This window comes from Eurytemora carolleeae, unplaced genomic scaffold (genome assembly GCF_000591075.1).
Source record: "Eurytemora carolleeae unplaced genomic scaffold, Eaff_2.0 scaffold44, whole genome shotgun sequence".
NCBI lineage: Eukaryota > Metazoa > Arthropoda > Copepoda > Calanoida > Temoridae > Eurytemora > Eurytemora carolleeae.
Window position 1 is genome coordinate 32784 of NW_019396339.1, and position 20229 is coordinate 53012.

General features: G+C 32.0%; 1 protein-coding gene across 2 annotated transcripts in view; it reads right to left on the bottom strand.

Annotated features, from left to right (window-relative positions):
* The window catches only part of LOC111701241 (uncharacterized), a 34747-nt gene that overhangs the window by 4788 nt on the left and 9730 nt on the right, over positions 1-20229 (bottom strand). For both annotated transcript variants that reach the window (XM_023472432.1, XM_023472433.1), the window contains exons 7-33: positions 19720-19781; positions 17576-17759; positions 16925-17442; positions 15130-15286; positions 14475-14575; positions 13913-13975; positions 13640-13726; positions 13252-13393; positions 12836-13045; positions 12189-12307; positions 11115-11213; positions 9292-9470; positions 8970-9114; positions 8833-8915; positions 7327-7412; positions 6731-6919; positions 6385-6574; positions 6187-6310; positions 6004-6117; positions 3521-5899; positions 2438-3445; positions 1705-1828; positions 1205-1650; positions 950-1139; positions 849-894; positions 609-798; positions 8-466 (exon numbers count right to left, since the gene is read on the bottom strand). In XM_023472432.1, coding sequence (XP_023328200.1) covers positions 8-466; positions 609-798; positions 849-894; positions 950-1139; positions 1205-1650; positions 1705-1828; positions 2438-3445; positions 3521-5899; positions 6004-6117; positions 6187-6310; positions 6385-6574; positions 6731-6919; positions 7327-7412; positions 8833-8915; positions 8970-9114; positions 9292-9470; positions 11115-11213; positions 12189-12307; positions 12836-13045; positions 13252-13393; positions 13640-13726; positions 13913-13975; positions 14475-14575; positions 15130-15286; positions 16925-17442; positions 17576-17759; positions 19720-19781 — 7694 coding nt within the window. The remainder of the gene's footprint in view (positions 1-7; positions 467-608; positions 799-848; positions 895-949; positions 1140-1204; positions 1651-1704; positions 1829-2437; positions 3446-3520; positions 5900-6003; positions 6118-6186; positions 6311-6384; positions 6575-6730; positions 6920-7326; positions 7413-8832; positions 8916-8969; positions 9115-9291; positions 9471-11114; positions 11214-12188; positions 12308-12835; positions 13046-13251; positions 13394-13639; positions 13727-13912; positions 13976-14474; positions 14576-15129; positions 15287-16924; positions 17443-17575; positions 17760-19719; positions 19782-20229) is intronic.

Genomic DNA, 20229 nt, shown 5'->3' on the forward strand with positions numbered 1-20229 from the left:
TACTTACGTGTACAAAACTTGGATGCATTAAAAAAAGTTTCTGAAATCCAAGTCCCATTTTTACATGTCAAACTCATTGAAACCATTTCAGAGTGATCATACTTAAAACCTTTGGGGCAATTGTAATGAACTGTTTGGTTTTCAGGAAATATTGAATATAATGTATGAAGATCAGCAAGGTTGTTCTTTACATAAACAGTAACCAAATCTGTCAAATTGCCAGGATCATATTTCCATTCAGGTTGATGTCGCCTTTTTCTAATGGCAGATAACTTGTACATTGAACCATTTTCAGACATCTCTGAGTCAAACCAACTCGACATGAATAAAGTACTCTCCAGATGATTCAGCATTGAATTATTAAAGGATGGAGTTGGTGGAGGTTCCAGACACACAATTGGTATTTCTTCTTTAGGACAGTTTCCATTACATATGGCCCAGTTAAGTATGTTACCATCATCAATTACTGAAAACAAGTTCATTACAAGTATTTGAATTGTCCTGGTAGGTATATTTGGTTTTTGCTAAAAATCATTTTTATGCATACAAAGATGTTGGGGAAACCTTTTAAACCTTTTTTTGAAGAGCTTTCATTAATAAAATTGAACCTGTTGGGCACCATGGAAGATAAATATCCTGGGTAGTGCAGTAATTGTATTCAACCTCCTTGTAAACAAATGGAAATATGCATTGAAATCCATCTTGAGCTATACATATTTCATGTTCACAGAGAGCAAAGAGTTCCTTTTGATTATTGATTGCTGTAATAAGGCCAGTTTTTGAAAGTCCTTTACAACCCTAAATATAAAAAATTCAGGTAAATAAAAAAAATGTTATACTAAACTTACATTGTCTGAACATTCCGCTGGGACAGAACCATTTAACCAAACATATCTTAAGAAAACAGGGTATTAAGATATTTACTTGTTAAACAAAAGACTTAACTTACTTTGTTGTGTCCATAATCATTTCCAAAAATTCCAGTTGCAAATCTATAATTGATGCTGGAGATGATATGTAAGACCAATCTGTGCATTGTTCCTTAGAACCATATTTTGATGTACCCTGAGAGACAGAGTGGCATGTGGTTCCATTTGATCCAGGCAAATTTGCAAGGAAACCTTCAGGACATGATGGTCCTTAATATAAATTTATGGTTTTTTAAAAATACTTAGCGTACACTTAGTGTAAAATGTTAACTTACTTTTCCATAAGCAATAATACTCAAAACTGTCATTGCAATCTACTTCTGTGGGTTTAAACCCTTTTGTATTATCAAGAATGACACATTGACTGTCATTTATAATGGGAGTCATGTCAAAGTTAAAAGAATCTGCTCCAAACTCAGAATAATCTGTGTATTTCATTTTCTGGTTCTCAGAGCTCATTCCTAGGAATATCTGACTAGCGTCTCTAAATTGTGCATGCAATTTGATGAATTTGTACAATCCCTCAGATTTAATTGGTAGAACAATACTTCCTGCATTTGAACAACTGACTTTGCTTTGTGCATAAGTACCAACAGCCACTGTTTCTTTCAAACACATGTTTTTGTAGCTAAAGTAGTTGTCTGGGCAAACTTGAACAGCATATTGTGAAATAGAACAGAAGAAGTGTCTAGTTTTACTACAATCATCATTCATGACTTTCCTAAATTCATGTTAGATTTAGAAATTAGTTCTTATGTAGCTAATGGTTTCTTACATGCTTGAGTAGTTCATAAAAGCACAAAAGTGAATGTCATTTGTTGAAGGAAATCCGTCTTCCCAATTTATCTCCTCAACCCTTGCACCACTACTATCAATCCAAGTTTCTCCAGCTGGATGAACTAAATGATAAGTTGGGAATTTTAACATCTTAAAAACCCCCTGAAATCCATGGATTTCACTGGTCTAGGTGGGGGAGGGGATTGAGCCCTAAACCATGTAAAGGCTGGGGGTCTGGGGGTCCTAGAAAAAGGCCTTAGAGAATTGGTTTAGGGTTGAAATGCATGTTCATAGTCCATTTTTTCAAGGCCAGCTCATTGAAAAAAAATTAGATCGATAACTTTAATAGTACTAGGGAGGATTGAAAAAAATGGCAAAAAAATATTTGTTTTTAGACAAGTATCAAAATGTGACACATATGTTCCTACATGTTCATTTTTAATGGGCTTTTCAAAGTATGGTTTTTAGATCTGTAGCTTTTTCACACAGCCCAGACTTTTTACTGCCCTGAACCCTACCATTTAAACTTTAAAAAAATGTTTTTTTACAAAAAAATCCTTTAAAATTTTAATTCATTAAAAGTCAAATATTTCCACGTTGGTAGTGTAAAAAAGGAGAGTTCTAGGGCAAAAAAAATTAAAGGGAGGGGCATCAAGTGCCCCCCCCCTCCCCAGCCTTTTTAGGGTTAATATGCCTCTGATCTCAAACAAAAATTAAAAACAATTCTATACCTGACATTGAATCTAAACCAACCCATATTTCAGAAGAATTTAACTGTTGAGCATAAACCATCAGCATCTCTTGTATAAGATAGTTGTGTGCATAAGCAAGCTTGTGAGGTAAAAATGGGTTTTCCAACATGCAGGTCAATTCAGACATTGAGTAGTTCATTCGAGTAGTTGATAGTTTATAGCATAAGTTTTTAATTGCAAAGTACCCTGTTGGGCAAAGCTCTAATAGAGGATGATCTTCTTCAAGATAACAATTTTGCATCACATGGGTAATCTGGGATGCAGATAGATATCTTGGAAAAAGCTGGAAACAAGACATTTTTCCATGGAAGTTGTTCTTTCCATCATTGTCTTGGAGCCTAGAACCAATTCTTATTGAATCTTTTAGCATAGCAGCTATAGACCAAGATCTTATACTATCCTTTTCCTTATCATTGGTATTGTCAAGAACTTCAATAGTTTCATTTATATACAAATTCACAGTATTTGGATTATCCATAGAAAATGCAACAAATGTCCAGGATTTTCTTTGTAATGTTGAATTGGATTCAAACAAAAGACATTCCTCTGGTATACAAACTTCAACTTTTAAAGAATTTTCCTCAACAAATAAGGTTAAACTGGGAACATCATTAGACTTCTTAAAGTCTACTAATACACTTTTTTCATCAGAAAATGCTGTGAATCTAATCCACATTGATATTGTTACTCCAGTTTTCAGAGCTACTGGTTCATCTAAGATGATATCAGTAAATGAATCTATGTCACCCAGATAATAAGCCGAGTTCCTCAGACCAGTAAAGGGAACAATCTGTTCATGAAATGCCACAAAGGAATGATTCCCTTGTTGAGTTGTATTGTCCAATGGAAGTACTAATGTTGGTTGATGAATATGTTTTATCTTATAAGGATGTGGGATGGGTCTAGTTTGGCAAATATAGGGAAGAGGTTCCATGCAATCTATTGTGGAGAATTTTCTCCCTTTTAATCCTAAGCAGCTCCCAAAACCTGAAAACCATCTTGCTGAATCTATTATTTAAAATACTGAATTTAAAGAATTCTATAAATACTGTTTAGAAATACCTGATTCAAAAAAATCAGTAGGAAAATCATTCTTCCTAAAATCAGAGGAGGTAAACACAGTATTTTCAGAGTCTGTAATATTGAATATATTTTGTCTGTATCCAGTCCAAAAGTTCTGTTGATTGATTTGATTGTCTTCATAGTAAGCTTGTAGAAAGTTCACATGTAGCTCATGTTTAGGTTCAGCTAAATGTCCACCATCAGATAAACAGCTAACTAAAGCTTCTGTGAAGATTAGAGAATCATTGATTAACATGTAGCACTCCTCTTGAAACAAAATATATCCATCAGGACAAATCCATTCATTTTCTTCTTCACAAATAAATCCCTTTAAAATATTTACATCTGAAAGAGAGCTAAGATTCATCTTCTCACTGTTGATATTGATAAATCCAACAGAATTTATGTCAAAGCTATCCCAGTCACAATCAGTTGGAGCCAACATTCCTTTAGAGTTTATGGCTGTAATTAAGTTGGGAGTTAAACCAATTTTACGAATATCATAATGCTGGAAGTTGCCTACAAAATATCCAATCCAATAATTCTCCTCCGAATCTGGAGCTAATTCCCTCAAATCTTTAAGAAGATTCGAGAAATCTTGACAGCTAGATACACTAACTAATCTTGACTTTTCCTGTGAACATGACAACATTGATTTAGTATTGGACATACCAGGGGCCTTGCCCTCTACTCTGATGCACTTATTAGTTCTGAAGCCCCACCTATATCCTGCCCTACATTTTAACGCACAAATATATGGTAATTCAATAGTTTTCAGTTCTGCTTTCCATAAATAATCATGAGAAATATTCATTGTTAAGCCATATCTTTCTGTACATTTAAAATCAGGACATCCACTGTTTACAACATTCTCAATCCAATTTTCATCAATGTTTTGTAAGTCCCAAGTCCAAGAATTATTTGTTGTTGATCCTCCGATCCAGAAATTAGTTAACACTGTGGAACTATAGTGTTGTTTGGAACTAACAGTACCAATGTGATCAACTACTGCCAGATGAAATTTCTCACTTGGGATTGAGATTAGGGCCCCTCCGTCCTCAATACATTTTTCCTCAGCAGCTGTATGGTCTGCAGTAGTAACAGAAACTCTTACACAAGTGTTATTGACATCTTCATAGGTTTCTGGGCAATCTAAACTAGGTGTTAGAAAGTCAGTACAATATCCCCATTCATTATTTGATTCAATTAAATCTGTATTTTCATCTACATTCTTTAACTTTGTAGGACACCAAAAATTATCTTTCGGTTTCAGAGCGCAGGAGTCTCTCCAGATCCCATCATAGATAAATGGAATAATGCATTCTTCTCCTGACCCCGGACCATCATATGCAACCTGTCTTTCATCCATGCAAAGCCCCAATTCATTGTTCTGAACAACCCCATAGTTATCTACTGCTGTAGCACATGAAGATTCTTTCACATTGTCATATATACAAGAAGTGTGAAGCTGACTATTTGAAGATTTTCTAAATGGAAACACACATGTTTTACCCCCTTTTGTAACAATATGTTTTGCTTCACATATGTAACCTAGTTGAACCTGGCTACCATATTGACCATCAAAATAATCATCACATGTTGTCAAAGCTAATTTTCCAGTTTTGTCAAGCATAATGCATTTTTCTTCATCATTATCTTTTAGCAAGTTTCCTTGATCATTCATTATTGATTCTAACATGTATGATCTACTTCCATCTAGATATGAGATCAGAGAAAAATTTGCTCTTGCTCCAAGGGCAATAAAAGATTCTTTCCCTCTATATGCAAAATGAGATTGGTTTGGTTGCAAATGTTCAAACTCACTAATTAATAAGCTTCTAAAAGATTTAATATCTCTTGGCTGGAAGAGTCTACCACCTTCCTTCATACACTGGTCATCTGCTTGTTCTGTTGAATTCCATGAATCATGATCTGTCCTTGCAGATATCCGGAGACAAGTTTTATGATGTTTAAAATACCCAACTGGGCAGTTTTGAACATTGCAGCTACTGGAACAGGTTCCTCTGTTGTTAGTATCTTCAATATGATTTCTATGAATATCTGTTTTGAGACTGCACCATGGTTCAGTGCTGTCAATGGTTATACAGGAATCATACATTCTTCCTTTGTATTTAAAAGGGAAGGAGCAGGGTTTGTGTTCAGTTGTAATACACTCTTTGTACTGACACAGACCTCTTAATTGAACCTCATTATTCGAGCAGTTTGTCATTGCTAAACTTTGACCGACTTTAACACAATTTTCATTTGGGCGTTTTGGTTCTAATCCTAAAATTTCCTTAAACTCTGCAGATGAAAGAGTTTTATTTGAAAAGTGAGAAATATATATTTGTTCACCATTCACAATAGATCTTCTCCAGCCTAAAATAAATTCAAAAGTAAAGTAATCTAATAAAATATTTTGTAAAATTTAGATTGTAACAATTTCATCTAAATTATAAATGCTAATATTATTGTTAACATACCTATTAAAGCCTCAGACTTGGATGTCGATGAAAACCAAGTTACAAACTTTTCAACCTCTTGTTTGGATGTTGGGGCAAATAAGCTCATCCCATCCTTTGCACAATAAGCCTCTCCTGCAGACAGATAAGGCACATATTTTTGTAAAGGTTATAAGATATGTAAAAATATCTATTTTGTCTAACCTGAATGTATGTCAGCTAATCTATTGTTTCCTCCAACTACATTGCCAATTTTAAGACAAATTCTGCCCAAACTAGGAACCCAGTTATATCCTGCCGGACAGTTTGGTCCAACCGTACAAAAATACTAAACAATTAGAAATATCCATTACCAGTATTTAAATATTAAGTTCAAGCTTTATTTAATATTATGTGACTTACCTTAAATTTCCCAGTACAAGGAACAATTTTAGGTTTGTAATCATTCTCAATGTAAGCTATAGTGCAATCTCCTTCATCTACATTATCTTCAAAACTTAGTTCCATGTCCTCTAGTTTCCTACCATCGGTTTTTATCCATACCCCATCAGTTCTTGTTACTCCAATCCAAAATGATTCTCTAGCATATAAACTGAACAATTAAAGTTAGAATTACATTGTACAAAGACTGTCAAAGTAGTTTAAGTGAATTGCATATGTATACTAGAAAAACAAGAAAGAAAAAGGATGATAAATTGTAACTTAAAAAAAAATATTATCAAAATAAAATATAAATATTTTTGGTGACCTGGAGATTGTATTTTGGTAAATGTCACTAGGAGGTTGTACAATCCCATGCTTCTGGGTGCATGCACTTTGAGCTGCAGTAAATGACAAAGCTTCTTCTTCGAATGTCAAGCACTGATTACCCAAGTCTAAATTTACTCCTGTGTCAGAGCAATGTGAGTCCTGGAACCCTATCTTCCCTTCCTTTTTCCTGCAGACAATTTCCATATATACTTTATTATTTAAATGATTATATTACTTGAAATTTTAGTTTTTTTGTTTAATGAAGAGAAAGGGTTCTTTAATGTTCCTAAGACCTTTGCTGAGATTTAGGGTACCATGGTTGGGAGAAACCTTGTAGGGTTTTTCAAGATTAAAATCTGTCCTAATTTTTACAATTTGATTAATGGAAGACAATCTGCCAAACAATCAAAATCAAAGAACCAGTAATTTACATGCAGTTGCTTTATGCGTTATTACAGATTATAGCAAATTCTGAATTCTCAAGAACACCCTGCATAATTTTGAATTGCTTTAATTCAGCATTTCAAAATTGAAAACCATATGATTCATGTAAATGATATTTTATCATTATAGTTAGCTAGAGCAAAACTTTACCACTGGAATTGTTGAATGTTGCATAATGGGCTGTAAGTTGGAGTTCTGTGGCATAAATTCAAATAATCACCAATCCAGTAAAGAATCTTAACATATATTAAAAGCATAAGTAATTATGTTAACATGTGTTGAGATATTTGAGAGAGACATGTTCATTGTACAAACTTCATTTTGTACTTTGTATTTATATTTTTTGTAAGCTGATAAAGAAAAGAAATATACTGACAAAAATTTGAAATTTTACTAAAAAACATTTTTTGTCAATAAACCTTTGAAGAATTATTTCAAAACTAGATTGATAAAAGAGTCAGACATCAGCATGTAAGGTAAGTCAAAATAAACTTAGCTTTTTACATTGGCTATCAGTCACACACCTCCCCGGAAGCGATTTTGACCTCGTTGTTACGACCATTTTTCTAATTAGTATATTTACGCGTATGAAACCGAAAGAAAAACTAGTTAGAGAAGACGATGAAATCAAACTCGGTCCCATTCTGAATTGCGGCGTAAAATACCGATGGCGCGCAAGTTCAAAACTTTGAGTTTAAACAAAACAGTGAAGTGGTTGGAACTACTTAATTTTAAATATTTCTTGGGGCATATGAAACGATTCTTGACATAAAGTTATATTGAAATAGTAAACATTCAATGTTCGTTTTTGTGTAATGATGGTATTTTTAGTGGATTGACTTTTTAAATTAAAATTCGAGAACAAAGGGAAAATCTCGACATCGATAATATAAAATTGTATCTTTAATAAATCATCATAGTTGACAGTTTCTCTGGGTCACTAAAAATACCGGTTTTGGCTCTAAAAAATAATTTATATCTGTAGTTTGAGAGTATTTGATGGNGTCTTGTATTTTTTCTACATTGTTTGGTATGAATTGGAAAAATTTAAATATTTCGAATTTCTGATCTTATGAGGAGTAGATGAAAAAAATATCTTTTTCCTCAATTTCTTTGATTCAGTGAAATGGAAACCAACAGAAATGTATAGTGGGTTATTTGCTTGATATTCACATAAGCTGGTATCGTGCTAAAATATCCTGGACTTTTATGAAGTCAAAAATCCAGCATTAATTGGTAAGTCAAGGCATAAATTTTTATCAATTTTTTTTTCTTTTCCTTCAAAACTGTAAAATGAGGTTTCAAAAACACAATATAAACAAAAATAGATTCAAGAAGATTTTTTTCTAATTCGTATACTTCCTCAAAATTTTCTTAATTTAGATCCAATAGTATTTTGGCCGTAAAATCCAATGGGCCCGATGAAATATTTTGATAAAAACAGATTTGTATTCCCATGCGTTTCATTCAACTTATAAAATGAATTTTAGAGGTGGTCGTAACAACGCGCGAGGTCAAAATCGCTTCCGGGGAGGTGTGGTCAGTTTATTGCAAACTTTATTAATAATGTAAATCATACTTTTTGAATATTTTAAATTTAATTTCAGCAATTAATGAAATTATTAATATATCGAAGATATAAGAAATTGTAAATACCTCTTTATTTTCTGTTGATATTAAGATTTTCATCAGCTTTCCTTGTTCTTTAAAAACTTTAGTGATACAATCAGCTCCAGATTCTAATTTTAAATTATATAAAATTCACTGCTTGCAATTATATTCTGCATTATTACCTTCACATTTTGATGGATTTGGATCAAATGATGTAGATACTTCTTCAAAATTTATACTTTTCATATTTGTGGTTTGAATGCGAACATGCTTTATATTTTGAGCTTGAATACTGGTTTCTAATTCCAGATTATTATTTACATACACCTAAAGTTGAAGTGTCTAAATTAGCATTGCATTAAAAGATAAAAAGAATCAGGACATTGAATTTTCTAAATCTTAATCTTAAGCTTTTTCAACATACATAAGATCAGGAAAAAGTCTCAAGCAAAACACTTTGGACTTGAGTTCTAAATTGCACGTTTGCCAATTTATTTGTCTTACTTGGTAACTTCCAGAAGGGCAAGTAACATAAACATCAAATATTGAATTCTCTTGAAATACCATTTGCCTATTTACTTCATCTCCTTCAATGTTATTGCCAATTTTTAAACTTTCTTGATTAAGTTCAAACTTCAGTAAGGATAAAGTACTTTCACTGGATGACAACTCAATCAGTAACTCTAAATAAAGAATATTCATAAAAATTAGACACCAATTAAACCAGCTTTACTTTCTTCAATTTAATTTATGGAGTTTATTAAGGCTAAGGAACTGTCTTAAATTCAAGCCCCCTATTGTTTATCAAGCAGGAAAACTTTGAAATATCAAATATTAAGTCACTTTCAATGCTTAGCTGTTTAATCGCATATCATTAACTATCAGTATTTAAAAACACTGCCTTTTTAAACGACAGCTTTTATTCATAAGAAAATTTAACCCTAAAATTGAGTGTTGCTGTGTTGTGATTGTATAGCCATTTACAGCCAATTTTCAAGCATATATAAAAATGTAATTCTGGTGAAATATTGGCTTCTAATATCCTCTGGAAAATAAGTCTAGCAAAGGGTTTCCAAGAAATTACCATATTTGTTGTGCAAATATTTTTTTGGTGATCTTTTGCGAATTAAGCACAATAAGTTTTGTGTATTTTGCGCAATTTGTTTTGCTTAATTTGCACAAAACCAGAAATATTGACCAAAACATAAATTTTTACGCAAAACATGTTATTGCTAATTGACCAAAATTTACAGTTTCAGCACACAGAATCAAACAACCTAAGGTTTATTCAAAAATTACTTAAAAATAAATGATGATTATGCTACTCTCAATTGGTTACTTTTAGTTAAAAAATCTTCAAATTGAGGGACATAAATTAATATAACAGAAATTAGAAATTTGAAAATTGAAAATTGATGTTAGTTTTTGTTTGATGTTAAACTTTGAGCTTTCAAATTTTGACTACTTCTAATCAAATGCATATGATTGAAATATCAAAGACCTATGCCCACTGAGATAAAGACAACACTGAAACTAGGTCATCAATTTTTAAAACAGCCTCGAATTTGAAGTGTCGCAATGCCTTAGCCTTAGGTTTTACCTCGCCAACTCACTGATACTTTTTTTTGTAGGCATTTCAAAATGCTACAACTCTGTTTCTAGCTTAAGTTTAAAATTAGTAATTTGCAAAATACTGCTCGATTTTTGTGTGAGATTGTGCACATCTTGATTTGCAGTGTGCCATCATGCATCAGGTTGCAAAATAGAGTTTTAGGCAAGTAATCTGTTCCTTTTTAAGCATTAATAATGTGTAAAAAAGTGCAATCTCATAGAAAACTAGATTATACAGTTTACACCTTTATTCAACCTTTTACTGAAAATTTGTTTAGCAAAATTGCGCAAAACAGAATAAAGCAAAAACGGAATAGCACAATTTGACACAAAATGAAGTTTGCAAATGATTGCGCAAAGTGCTATTTTTTGCAAAAAAATGTAGCGCAATAAAAGCAAAAATTTGCACTTTCTTTCACATGAAGGTTTTACGAATGGAAACCCTAGTCCGGCATTGTTTTAGGCAGCCAAGACAAGAAAACCGAACAAAGAAGACTACTACCCTGTGTGAGTAAATTAGGGGTTAAAAGGAGCTTTTACGGTTAAAAAAAACAACCTGTGCTTGTGGTTTAGTGTTTAGTTCTTTTAATCAGTAGATTGTTACTTTTTCTAAAGCTCTTATTTAAATTTTGCTTTACATTGCAAAACTGTCATTGAATTACTCTGAAGTAAAAAATCTGATTAACAACAAAACAAAAAAACTATAGGAAACCTACCTGCATTAGTAGAGATGGTCCCTATGTATCTTATACCTCCTGTTGGGCATATTTCCCCTTGTAATTCAACTGTTTGGTTTTCACTGTCTAATGGAGTATCTAAGACGAAAGCTAATTGTGAGTTTTAGGTACTAGATAGGGTTTACACGAAACAGTAGATTCTCTTGCGCAACAGTTTTACGTTTTTGCACGAAATGACTTTAATTGCACAAAATTTCGCTTAATGTTTGTATCAATACGAAACCAGGTTTGCACGAAATTGCTTCAAAATAAATTTTTTTTATTTGAAGGAAATTGTGGATGAAATCATAATAAAAATCATAATTTTTGCTTGATTTTGTGCATTAATACAAAAATAAGTAATACAATAATACAATAATAAGTTAAATATATAAATATTTAAATATTGTGACAGTTTGACGTGAATTAGTTTCAGTATTAAACAACTTCCATAGCTGCAGTATTTTATTCATGAACAATAATTTCAATGTTATCATTTTCTATAGTTTGAACGGTAAAAATGTTGGTTACTTTCTTAATCAAAATATTGTTATGATAAATATGTTTTGAAAAAAGAAGGCACTAGATGTTCATCTATGTATTTATGTATATAGATATGCATACATTTCTCGTGTTTGGGTGACTGTTAGTTTGTTACCTATCTTAAATGGTGACTTACTCAAATGGTGAGAACGGGCCAGAGTATAGTGGGGCTCTGATTGGTTTAATCTTGGATTAATTCATTGTCTGGAATTGTTTCTTGAAATTTAACGAAATAGCAAAATAGCTCGAAATAACAAAATAGCAGGAATAACCAAATGGAAAAAAACAAGATTTTCTTCATAATTACACGAAATAGCTTTTGCGCATAAATGCAAAATTTTTTCGAAATTTTGTGCAATTTATACTTGAAACGTAAAAAAAATCTTTGTGCTGTTGCACGATTTTCGTGCAAAAATTTTTATTGGAAACCCTAGTACTACATCTATTTTTATAGCAAATAGTTTTTTTTATCAGTGGTATAGTTAAACCTATAGTTCAAGTAATTTATTGCTTGAAATGTAAAAATCTTACATTTTGTTCTGAGAAGGCCTTTGGTGAATTCATAAGGTAAGATCTGTGATGCAATCTTGCCTCTTAACTCGACCTTCATCTCAACAATAGGAGTAGATCTTCTTATTTTAATTTTGATACTGAAAAAGAAAATGTTTTATGATTAATCAAAATGAGTTAGAGCAACAATTTTTTATAAGAATTCCCTTAATTACTATCCTAAATGTGTAAATTATGATAATCTTTATTATAGTTAAAAATGTCCACAAATGTTACAAAAAAAATGCTATTTTGAAATTAATTAAACCTACACATGAGGGGGGGGGTTGAAGACACCCCCCCCCTCTAGTTTTTTTGCCCTAGCACTCTCATTTTTGATGGCCCCCCCAGGCTAACACTCCCTGGGGTCTGTAAAGGAGCCTGCATGAATCCCCCCGAACAAGTTAACTGTAGGGGGAGACTAAAAATGAACAATTCTTCCAATGTATTTATTTTGTCTCAAATGTAAGTTCTTAATAAGTTGTTGTATACCCCATAATATACAGAGTCAGACTGAGTAAAAGACCATATTTACCTCACAACAGAATCATAAATTATAGATATTGTAGTTTCTAAAGGAAGTGCGCCACATTACTTTGAGATCACAATTATTAACTTATACTGAATACCTGTCTACTATGACTGGTTGGGGTAAGAGTTTCATTACTGACATCTTCTCACCATCACCCAATAAAATTTTTGGAAATAGTATCAACATTGAAGTAAATGAGGTTTCTAGAACCAATTCTTTAATCTCAGGGTTGTTCAGAACTATACGAACAGAATCTATCATGGCCATCTGATCAAATATAATTTCAAACCAAGTCTCATGAGATCCTCTGAAACAAAATCAATATTGATTGAACAGTTCAAGATTATGCATTAAGGTTAGAGGGCTCCTTGAAGGGACAAGCTTTGGTTTAATGTTATTAGATCAGGTAGTGGGCCAGCAGATCTAAGGATATTCAAAGTACAGTCGTAAAATCAAGTTTTTCTTAATTTATCAAGAATTGGTTTGTTAAAGAAGATTTCTACAGTAGCTTACTTTGTGCATTGAATTCTCAAAGGTATTCCTGGATATTGATTAAGGATATTAACATCTTCTTCAATACTCTCAACCTCATCTCCTATTATCTTGTATTTAATTCCAAGGTCTTCAAACAAATTCAGGTGTTCATGTCCCCCACCTGAATAATTTTAATATAGAGGCTTTTGTTAGAACTAAGAATCTAAATCCAGGAACCATGTTTAATAAAGAAGCTTAACTATGAAGACTATGTCAAACCACATCTGTTAAACTGGAATTTGAATTGAACTGTGCCTAACTCTTGCTTTCCATCATAGTAAATTTTTCCAATATTTATTTTGTGACATTTAGAGATAAGCAAATTATATGTAAGTGTGATTTTTTACGAAAATATTTAAAGCCTTACCAATTGATTTTTGACAAATCCCTTTGGCTGCTTTATCCTCATCCAATTTCAGTTTCTTGTTTGACAGTAGCAAAACAGTTTTTCGTCCTATAAAATTGATAAAAATTGTCCTTTATTCTTAAAGGCTTTAACTCAATAATCTATACATCAGGGCTATTTTGTTGATAAGTGGAAAGGTGAAGGGGAGGGATTTTTGAAGCTTCAGGAGAAAATTAACATTTAAATAATATTTTCTAAAGTTCAAATAACAATATTGATCAGAGTAGAGAAAACCTGTGACAAAGTCTAGAATAGGATCTGCATCTTGTGTAAAATCATCCAATTCACCAGAAGAATCTTTAATTAAAATTATTATGATTATTTTCAAATACTTAAATTCAAGAAACACTAACAACAGACTTTTTGCAGACATTGCAACCAAAATCTAACTTTTTAAGAACTTTTTAGGCACTAAATCTTACTCTAATCATTTTTAAGGTTGTATGCCTAAATTAAAATCAAGATTTGTATGGTTTAATTAAGGGCCCAACTATTTCATCAAAATTATCCAATCCTCTTTGAACCACGAAAAACTAAACAGTAGCAAATTAGAAGCAACATTTCAAAAATTATTTTTAAAAAGCTCGAATCATTCTATTAAATGGTTAAAATAAAACTTAAGAACTGGTGCAGGGTGGATTTGAGCATTTTATCACAAAAGTGTCCCATAGTTTCATTCTTAGTTTAATTTTGGAAGATACGTTAATTACAACAAATGTTAATGTCACTATGATTGCTTAGAATAATATTGACATATCACAATATGCTTTAATATGATTATCGATATTATGCTTACAATAAGTTGGATAGAATCCAGGCTCTTTGGTAAAATCAGAGAACTCCAATTCATCTTGGGCGTATTTTTTTCTTACTCCAATGTGATAGTCTTCACTAATTCTATGGCGAAATAATAAGAATTTTTAATATTAAAAAAGCTACTAATTTTACTTTAACCAATAAAAACTAAAAAGTGTGTTTTACCCTACTCTGTAAACACAAACTGTGAATGATTTGAAATCAAATTTTAGTATTTGCGAAAGTAGCATTCTTGCATGATTCCAGGAAAGAAACCAAAATCCAATATTTTATGCAAATTTCTGATGGTGTAAACCTTTGATATTCAAAAGAAACCTTACAAAATTCATAGTTTGGTATATCAATCATTGATTTACAAAGCTCAGGCCTGTATTTTGTAATTAAAAGACAATGATTTTGATAAGGATGACCCTAATTGACTTACAAAATTTAACAATGAGTGAAAATTAAAAAACTTTAAAATTTTACAGATAGAAATTTTTCTACAAATACTGATTATATCTTTCAGTAATTTTTCAACAACCGGCTTAGTTTACTTGGTTTTACATTTCATTGAAACCAATGAATAGCTAATCAAGTTTTACGATTCTCACAATCCGAAATTTCCCCGGAAAATAGAAAATTAAGATTCTTACTGGAAGATTTCTTGTATCATTTCCAAATCTCCTACTTTCTTAGGAGCCCACAAAGAAGCACCCATAAGATCACATTTAGCCTCTTGTGACCAGTAAAAGTCTTTACTAATTTGAAAGTAACAGCTTGAACCATATCTTTCAAATCCTTCCTCACAACCTATTAAGGAATTTTTTAAATGTAAACTCATTTATAAAATAATTTTGGATTTTTTCTTATCAAAAATGTACCTTTGCTTGTAGAACCCCTCCATGGTAACTATTTAATTAGTGTATACCTTCCACTTAAACAGAATAACTTCGCCACATTTCGGAAGTAACTATTAATGTTAACCTGCCATATATATAGAATATCTATCCGCACCTCCACAGTAACTATATTCAGTGTTAACCTGCCACATATATAGAATAACTATCCGCACCTCCACAGTAACTATTTAGTGTTAACCTGCCACATAAACAGAATATATATCCGCACCTCCACAGTAACTATATTCAGTGTTAACCTGCCACATATACAGAATATCTATCCGCACCTCCACAGTAACTATATTCAGTGTTTACCTGCCACATATACAGAATATATATCCACACCTCCACAGTAACTATATTCAGTATTTACCTACCATATGTACAGAATACCTATCCACACCTCCACAGTAACTATATTCAGTGTTAACCTGCCACATATACAGAATATATATCCACACCTCCACAGTAACTATATTCAGTGTTTACCTGCCACATATACAGAATATATATCCACACCTCCACAGTATTTATTTAGTGTTTACTTGCCACATAAACAGAGAATCTATCCAGTATCAACACCACCACAGTAACTATTCAGTGTTTACCTGCCACATATACAGAATATTTATCCACACCTCCACAGTAACTATTTAGTGTTTACTTGCCACATAAACAGAGAATATATCCAGTATCAACACCACCATAGTAACTATTCAGTGTTTACCTGCCACATATACAGAATATCTATCCACGCCTCAACAGTAACCATTCAGTGTTTACCTGCCACATAGACAGAATTTCTATCCACACCTCCTCAGCTACTATTTAGTGTAAACCTGCCACATATACAGAATATCTATCCACACCTCCATAGTAACTATTCAGTGTTTACCTGCCACATATACAGAATATCTATCTACACCTCCAATATTTAGTGTTTATCTGCCACATATACAGAATATCTATCCACACTTCCAATATTTAGTGTTTATCTGCCACATATACAGAATATCGGTCCACACCTTCACAGTAACTATTCAGTGTTTACCTGCCACATATACAGAGAACTTATCCACACTTCCAATATTTAGTGTTTATCTGCCACATATACAGAATATCGGTCCACATCTCCACAGTAACTATTCAGGGATTACCTTCCATTTCAGAACATCTATCCATTCCTTCGCAGTAACTATTTAGTTTTTACCTGCCACATATACAGAGAACCTATCCACACTTCCACAGTAACTATTTATTGTTTACCTGCCACATATACAGAATATCTATCCACACCTCCACAGTAACTATATTCAATGATTACCTGCCACATATGCAGAATATCTATCCACACCTCCACAGTACTATTTAGCGTTTACCTGCCACATATACAGAATATCTATCCACACCTCCACAGTAACTATTTAGCGTTTACCTGCCACATATACAGAATATCTATCCGCACCTCCACAGTAACTATATTCAGTGTTTACCTGCCACATATGCAGAGAACCTATCCACACATCCACAGTAACTATTCAATGATTACCTGCCACATAGACAGAGAAGCTATCCACACCACCACAGTAACTATTTGAATCAGTTTCACAAGTTATGTTGCATTGAGCTGATGAAACTAGCAAGCCATATATGAACAGTTTAGAATATGTATCTTTTGAGTGACAATAGCATTTGTTTTCTTGCAAGAGAACAAAGTTTTTGAATTGATTTTTGCAGTAAACTAAACAGTCAAGGTGAGAGCTTGTGTCATAATGATCAGGGCTAAAGTCAGAACTGGTGAATGATGAGAAACATCCAATATAGACAGGACGGTCCACTGTAATCTCTAGGGGTGATATCAGAATTAAACCTTGTTCCTTGGTTTCAGCTCTGACAGATAGTGTGATTGATGGATTACTTGTTGACATGCCCAGGATAGAAATAACTAGAGGAAAACTCTCAGATTTGAGGGATAAGCTTATATTTATATTCTTTTCTTTTTCACCAACTTTTCCAATTATTGAAAGTGCATCATTTTTTGTTTCATTTAGTTGTGAGGCTGTAAACCTAAAAAAAATACAATAAGAATATTTAAAATTATAAATTTTGTGTTGAGTGGGCATTGACTTTTCATCCAAATCCATAATGATAAAACAATCTTGCAGAAATGAATTACCATTGATATCTAAAATTTACAAACCTTATCCAGGCTTTTAGATATGCCTTAGGTTTAAAGATGTCCACATATTTCAAACTAAGACCTAGATCGGAAGGTTTTAAGGTTGTCGTGATCTCAAAATACTTCTCTAAATTGTTATCCTCAGTACAGTAAGCTGCATATTCTGATACACGACCGTCTACTTGACTTCCAATTCCAGACAAATCTGGAATTAAAGCAGTTTGATTATGATTATCTTTATTTTGACTCATTAAATACCAATGTAGCTTTAAATATTTTATCTACGGTGCTTAATGTTTTCAGATTTATAATGTTGTCCAAGTCAATTGAGTAATTCATGGAGTATTCAGAGCTTCTTTGTATTTTAATAGCACAGTGCCTCAAAACTGTTAACACACATTTAACCTAGAAACCATATTGAAAAATGCATATTGATGTTAGTGCTTGTGAAATGACAAATATATTCCCACCAGGGCAAGGTAAGGTAGTTAAACTTAGTATGCAGTTTTGTGGACAAATTCTTTAGGATTCATTTGAGACATATAAAACGTTTCCACAATGTATAATTACTGAATTTGAGTAAAAAGTCAACGTTCAAAATCATACTTCTGGGTGGATACGTTTTTAGAATTGATTTTTTTTTAATAATTAAATAACGACGACAAAAAATGTAAACAAAATTCTACAGTAAACTAATTAGTTGTTTAGGAACAGGTTGAAAAATAAAAATTAATCTTATGATCGAAAATAAGTAACCTTGTTCAATTATTAGTTTATATTTTCTTATTATTCTAGTCTCCCATTATTCACAAAGATTTTCTGCAGATTTTCTGGAATAATTCTTAAAAAACGACATTTGAAGAATTTGTAGAAATCTGCGAATAAATTCATAGAAAATAAGAAATTCAATATAATGATGAAAACGAAATTATTGATTCTAGCATTCATTTATTGACAAATTTCTTTTGAGAAATATGTTCCTAATAATCTAATTAGTTTACTGTGTATTTTATACTTAATTTTTCGTCGTTGTCGTTTTTTTAATAATTTTAAAAAACCGATTCTGAAAACATACCCACCCAAATTCATGATTTTGAACGTCGACTTTGCACTCAAACTTAGGATTTACAGATCTTTAAAAAGTTGTATATGTCTCAAATAAATCCTAAAGAATTTGACCACAACACTGCATACTCAGGTTAACTACCTTACAGAACTGGTCTGTCCCTTTAATAACCCTATCCCAATTGGGTTATTTTTGTCTAATGTAGATTGGGGTGGGGGAGAGGTTGCACTTGGAGTGGTGATAGGGGAGTGTGAAACATGTCATTGGTAAAAACTAAGAGAATAGACTGAGTGAGTATGATGACTATGAGCGTGTACACATTGGTTATTTTAATTCTGAACAAACAAAGAAATTTGCTATCTAACTGAAAAATGTGTGTTTAAGCTTTTTAGCTTCCTAAACGTCGTTTTATTGAACTAAAAAGTGTTTATGATGAGTACAATGCCTGTAGAAGGGGGGTTGTCTATAAACAGTTTGCTCTAAAATGCCGTTCAACCTTCATAAACTTTAAATAAAAGTATTTGAAATGTTCTCATCTCTTATCCACAGATTTGTTTAAGCTTTTTAACCATCCTTAACGCCATTTAATGATAATAGGAAGTGTTGATGGCAAGTAAAATGCCCATTGCCCATAGAAGGCTGAGTTGTCAATGAATTATTTTCAATTAATTAACCCATTCGATCTTCATAAGTAGACCGAACGTTTAGAAAATGTGCTCGTTCATTTTTCTAAGATTTTTGAAAGCAAACAATAAGTACTTATATTCTAGATTCGCAATTGCATTTAATTAAGATTACAGTTAATAACAATAACATATATAGAAATAAAAAGATAAATTATATAAAATGATATTTTCCTCAATTCTTTAAATCTTTAGATAAGAGATCCACCATAATTTCGAAAATTAAAAAGGTTAAAACGGCATTTTAGAGTGTGAACAATCCAATTTTTAAGTTATCTGTTAATTTTTCTGAACAACCCAATCATTCACCAAAATTCTTTTCGTTTTGAAAAAATTCTTACGTTCACAAAAATGATGCCCATCTCTACAAAGTGAACATTCCCCCTTTAAAATATTATAAATATTGTTGATGTTACCTCTTTTCTTTTCACATATATAAGAATAGTTTATGCCACAATTGATATCATTTACTCTATTTCTAAAATATGATTTTTTTAATCCAATAACCACCCTTTATATAGTGGAACGGCTAGTAAAGCCATGAATTTTACCTTTGAATATTTTAGAAATATTCAATTCCCATTTACATTATTAATAAGAAAACTAATACTAATTAGGGCTGGGCAAGCTCATTGTTAACTTTTAACCACTGGAAAGTTTGTTAACAAGAGTTGTTCTTGAATGGTTTAGGTGTTTCATTCTCCGGAGACTCAAAAACTTCATTACAACTCAACAAAAAAATAATTGTTTACGTCTTTCAATGCAATTTAAACAACAAAGTTCGGACTTATGTTTAATTTTTCTTAATTTTCCATTCATTTTTTTTATCAATGGTTCATTTCATTCGTCAACTATTGAAACATTAATGTCTTTTCTTTGTTGTAAAGTAAATTATTTGTTAATTATCTAAAACTACCATTTATCAG